The sequence below is a fragment of the Vitis vinifera genome, chromosome 12 (genome assembly GCF_030704535.1).
Source record: "Vitis vinifera cultivar Pinot Noir 40024 chromosome 12, ASM3070453v1".
Lineage (NCBI taxonomy): Eukaryota > Viridiplantae > Streptophyta > Magnoliopsida > Vitales > Vitaceae > Vitis > Vitis vinifera.
Window position 1 is genome coordinate 8584520 of NC_081816.1, and position 6000 is coordinate 8590519.

Consider the following 6000-nt stretch of genomic DNA (forward strand, 5'->3'; position numbering starts at 1 on the left):
TCAATATATGACACTTCACTCTCTACTTTTCTTTCCTACATTTTCTCATAACCCAAATATGCTCACCTCTCATTCTAAGATCCAACCATTGAAAAACAATTACAAAAATCCTAATAAAAGAGACAGATCATACTACAATTACACTTTCTTACAAGAAATTGGAGTGTAGAAGGTATAACAATTGAGTGAAACAAATAAAAACCAACCTCCTTTAACACACCTGCTAATGAAATACTTATAGAGACACTATAAATTCCTCCAGACTCCAAAAGATACTGATCAACAGCCTCGGCACTTGCAGCGACGAGACCAACACCTGATATGATATAATGCACGAACTCGACACAGAATCGGTAAGACTCAGTTAGATTACAGAAAAATTTTCAAACATTCTTTTTTTCTTTCCAATCATAATAAAACATCAGAATATTTTCAAAAATAAAAATAAGAGATTCCCCTTTCAAAAGCAAACACCCATGATTTTGAAATTGGAGCTTTTAACCCAGAAGATCAAAGAAGACGAAGAAGAAAAAACCCAATCCCTGACCTGTTCAGAAATAAGAGGAGAAACCACCGAATGATGAAGACATAATTTAGGATTTACTTACCTGATTTTCCTAAAAATCGAGAATCATCGGAGGGTGGAGGTTTGGTGTCGGCGGTGGTAACTAGTCAAATGGACTAAATCTTACAACGGGGACGTCGGCCAGGCAACCCCTCACAGTTAGATTGCTCCTCCTCCGGGGTCTTTCATAGTTGCAAATTTGCAATTGCAAGTGGTGTCATTTGTCTGCGGTCTTGACAGAAAAGGTGGTGTGCAAGGTGTGGGAGATTGGGAGCCCTAATTGGTAAAGTAAAAAATGCATTTTATATGGATTTACATTGATGATATGAGATAGGATTTGATGGTAAATTATTAAATTAAATTAAATGATTGAGTCCAAAATGATATGGATGGTATGAGATAGGATTTAATGAAAAATTAAATGTATTTATATGGCAGATTGAGAATTAAATCCCCAATTCTTAGTATTATTATAAATAGCTTTGAGTTAAATGTGAAATTTTTTTGTTTTATTAATTTTTTAAGCTTATTTAATTTCTATCTTTTTTTTTATATATAATTTACATAACATTTTTATAATTTTATGAAATTTCTAATTATCTTATTTTGTGTAATGCTTGATACCGAATCGAGATGTCAAGACCAACATGTCTCGGGATCATCTGAGTCAATGATCGATATCGCGACTTTGAACCATACTCGTCTCCAATCCCTCAACAATGATGAAAAATGAGGCCAACGTAGTTGCCTTTTTTATTATTATCAGTTAAAAATAATGAATCTATATCCATGTATTATCAAGAATAAATAAGTTTATATTTATAAATTTTTATTATAAATTTATATTTACACATATCCTTGATTTTCCTCAAGGTTTTATTTTTAATTGATTACAAAGCATTAGTACTTATTTAATTTAAAATGTATTAAATAAATATTAATATTATATAAATAAATAAAAGTTGAATTTGAATAAAAAATTTATATATATATATATATATATATATATATATATATATATATATATATATATATATATATATATATATATATATATCATATTCTACATGAATATGAATCTATTATTAAAGATACATGGTAATAAGTGTTAATATTATATAATCAAATGAGAGAGTACAAAAATGTTCTATTAATAACAATACATTATTATAATAATAAGATACTTAATATCATGTAAATAAATAAAAGTCGTCATAAATTTAAATTTGAATTTATATTTTAAAACCCATCACATTTATTTTTATTTTTTTAAAATTTTAAGAATTTTTTCTCCACTTCAAATAGCAATAATAGTGTTTATTCATACTAATTATACTTAAAATTGATGAAAATTATGAAAAAAGAAAAAGAAGTAAAAACCCATACCCTTCAAATTTATATTTGTTTTAATTTTAAAATTTTTTTCTCTACTTCAAGTAATAATAATAATAATGTTTATTCATACTAATAACAATAAAATTAATGAAAATGATGAAAAAAAAAATAGTAAAAACTTCAAATTTGTAATAATAATAATATTTATTCATACTAATAAACAATTCTTCATAATCATAACCTACTAATTTCCAACAATTATAATTGAAATTATTTTGAATAAACAATGTAATTTGTATTTGAAGTTGAAAAAAATTGTGAAAATTAAATGGGCAGGGTAGGGCTTTAATTTTTTTTATTTTGTTTTAAATTTTTCCCTCATAAATTTAATTTAATTTAATTTTTTTTTTATGAATTCTCAGTGAAATTATTATGAATCAACAATTTTATTGACATTTAAAGTTTTAAAAAAAAATCTATGAATTTTAAATAAATTTTGGAAGGTATTTGTAATGGGGTATTTTTATTTGCACTTTCCTATTATGTTGAAACATTGTTTGGTTTCAACATTGTTTATTCAAAATAATTTCAATTATAATTATTGGAAATTAGGAGGTTATGATTATGAGGAATTGTTTATTAGTATGAATAAACATTATTATTATTATTTGAAGCAGAGAAAAAATTCATAATGCATAGGGAGACCACAGATTCTATGGATTCAACAATTGATAAGCCTACTTGTTTATGGTATTGTCCCTAACCAGCTATTCCATTTTTGAATTTACTTTTGGTGCATTTAGTTTGTAACTTGTCTTATGTTTTACTTATTTTCAATTTTTTTTTAAGGTTTAGATAGTTTTTTTTTTTTTTTATTTAGAAAAAAAACCTCTTTTGAGCCATAACTTGATTCTCTTGCTATTCTTATTTTTAACCATTTTTTCAATGAGAAATTAGGTCTTTTTGGCGGAATTGTAGGAAGTGGATTGAATCGAAAAATTTATTTGGGCCAGATTGTGTTTCACTAGAGTCCTGAGAGATGCAGCTTAGTGAGCTTATAATAAAAAGATAGGCATTTAAACGGACCATACTAGTCTGAGTCATTCTTAGTTTGGCCTAGTGGGCCTTCAGAATTGCTCCAACATGAATTTCAACGTCAACTTCAATTTTTAAAATTAATAATTATACATTTGTTTTAACTATTTATAACAAATATTATCTTTGAAAAGTAAATTTCAATTAATTTTTATATTTAAATAAAAATTATTATTATTTTAATTATTTGTATCCAAATCATACTCAATATATTTGATTTATCTTACAATGTTTCAACATAATAGGAAAGTGCAAATAAAAATACCCCATTACAAATACCTTCCAAAATTTATTTAAAATTCATAGATTTTTTTTTTTTTTTTTACTTTAAATATCAAAAAAATTGTTGATTCATAATAATTTCACTTAGAATTCATAAAAAAATAGGAGGAAAAAAAATTAAAATAAAAAATTTTAAGATCCCTACCCTTCCCATTTAATTTTAACAATTTTTTTTTTCTGAGCATTGATTTGTTGATCGGTTATCAAGGGCCACTCATTTGCTTTGTTGGATCTAACTCTTTATAAGCATGCTCTGTTTTGGCTTCGTTTTTTTTATCTTTGCTTTCTCTTGTAAATATCTGATGCATTGTTCCTTCTCTGAACTTGAGATATAAAAACCATGCTCTTGTTCCTTGTGGATTCCACCTGCTCCTAGCTCTTTGACAATCCATGAAATAGAGCTAAGTTCATACTCTATTTTTATGTTTTTATTATTCTTTGTTTGTTGTTGATGGTGGGATGATATTATCAATGGCCAAGTTGCTGGGATTGGAGGAGTGAGGTTATGGGGAAGTGAACTTAATGGAGGATTTTTGTGATCATATCTATGCTCCAATCTATTGGTTCAAAATGTTGGCCACGAGACTGCATTGAAGTTTTGGTATTTGGCATCACTTTGCCATCTGGGTTCAGTAAGCAACACAGTGGCAATAAAGATGCATTGGTGTTATTAATTTGGGTGAATAAGTTGGTTGTATGAATTGTGAAAGTTCAAGTTGTGCTTTGAGGAGAGTATATCTTGCATCCTACTATTTTAATTATTAATTTTGGATGTTGAAATATGATGTGATCGCACTTCATATGCATCATGGTTGTGTGAGGAAAAAAAAAGATTAAAGAAATGGTTGTGTGAAATGGAAATAAGAATGAAAAGACCCTGGATAGGGCAAAAATGAAAAGAAAAGAAAAGAAAAAAAAATGAAATGATCCTAGAGAGGGCGAATTAAGAAGGAAGTGAGATCTCTAAGGTGAAAGACCCAAAAGTTTACTTCGGGAAGACTCCAAATGGGGAGTATATTTAGGTATAGACGTGTATCCTTTGGTGAAAGTTTGAGAACCACAATGCATTGTGTGATTGCGTGTAAGCATTTGCATCATAATTGCATTTGGAAGAAGGATTTGTATTATTTATCAAGTGTATGTTTGAATATATTATTCAAAACTAAATGACTTGTTTATTTTCTAAATTTAGAATTGTTGATATACTAAACATATGATTGAATAAGGAAAATGATAATTTTGATTGTTTTAAATTTGTATGGTTGAGGTTTCTTTTAGTGTATATATTGTAAATGTAATATTATATCTTGACATATGATTGTGTTATTGACCTAGAATTTCTAACCTATTTGGGTGTAAAACACCCTACTAAGCAACGTGAAAATACTCACCCCTTTATTTTCTAAAATTTTTAGATGTAGATATAGTTTCAGAGGGGCCACAAGAAGTTCAAGAAGCGTTCTAGAAAGCAAAAGAACTATAATAATAGTTGTTTTTAAATTTATATTTCTCCTTTTACATGTACCAATTTGAATTATATGGGCTTTTGTATGTTAAATTATATTTTGTTAGATTGTAAAACATTTTTGAAAATATTTTTTTTGACTTAGAGATTATTGTAAATATTTGAGCTTTTGGGCAAAAAGATGACTGGTGGATTTATTATACTTGTGAATAAGAGATAATGTGATGGTTGGTTTTAGAAAAATAAAATATTACAGTAAATCTTAACTTAATAAATTTATTTAAAATTAGACGTTTTATTATTTAAAAAAAAAAAGTTTCAAAGTGTTTTGATTGATTGTTAGTGTGGATAGGAATAACCCTTAGGGTCAAACCCTTGGGCCGACTATGTAGGTGAATACCCAATTGTACCCACATGAATCAGCCGTCAATCTTACAAATCCAAGGGCAAAGTAGTCATTCCAATTCAAACCAAACCAAGCCATGATTCATGAAAACTGCTGGCCACAGCTCCTGGTTTTTCCCAAACTTTGGGCACCAAATCCAAACCCATCTCTTGCTATATAACCAACCCACCTTCACCTCATCTTCTTCATCACAACACAACTACCTTGATTTATAGAGAGATCTTCTATATCCATTCACTACTCAGAATCACCTCTTTCTATTGTTGATTGTTGTTTGGGTTTCGGAGAAAGAAAATTAAGAAGATGAGTCATATGGGGAAAGCTTGGTTAGTGGCAGCAAGTGTGGGAGCAGTGGAGGCACTCAAGGATCAGGGCTTCTGCAGATGGAACTACACTCTGAGGTCTATTCACCAGCATGCCAAGACCAACCTCAGGTCCTTTGCTCAGGCCAAGAAGCTCTCTTCTTCCTCTTCCGCCATGGTTTCCAGCAGAGTGAGAGAGGAGAAGGCCAAGCAGTCAGAGGAGTCTCTGAGGACTGTCATGTACTTGAGCTGCTGGGGACCCAACTGAAGAAGAAGATATGAAGATGGATGATCATCAGCCTGCTCTTGAAGCATCCAGGGAGGGCATATTCCAAGAAAGTAACGGAAAATTGAGATGAAGAAGCTGCAGTGAAGCAATTTCATGGAATTTTTGCTTGGAGACTCACGAATTACAACCAATTGCTCAGGGTTGGGAAAATTGGAATTGGTGTAAATTGTGACTGGGTCTTTGTAAAACCCACATCATTTAGCTAGAAAAGCTTTGAAAATACATTTTAATTTAATTTATAATTTCTATGTTAGAATATTA

The 6000-nt window shown here is 29.3% G+C and overlaps 1 protein-coding gene across 1 annotated transcript; it reads left to right on the forward strand.

Moving 5' to 3' along the window:
- Nucleotides 1-5271: 5271 nt before the first annotated feature.
- Nucleotides 5272-6000, forward strand: LOC100251039 (uncharacterized). The gene has a single exon (XM_002275046.5). The coding sequence runs from the start codon at nt 5452-5454 to the stop codon at nt 5716-5718; it is 267 nt and encodes an 88-aa protein (XP_002275082.1). The 5' UTR covers nt 5272-5451; the 3' UTR covers nt 5719-6000.

Coding starts and splice junctions, on each gene's coding strand:
- LOC100251039 (XM_002275046.5), top strand. CDS start 5,452: ATGAGTCATATGGGGAAAGCTTGGTTAGTGGCAGCAAGTGTGGGAGCA.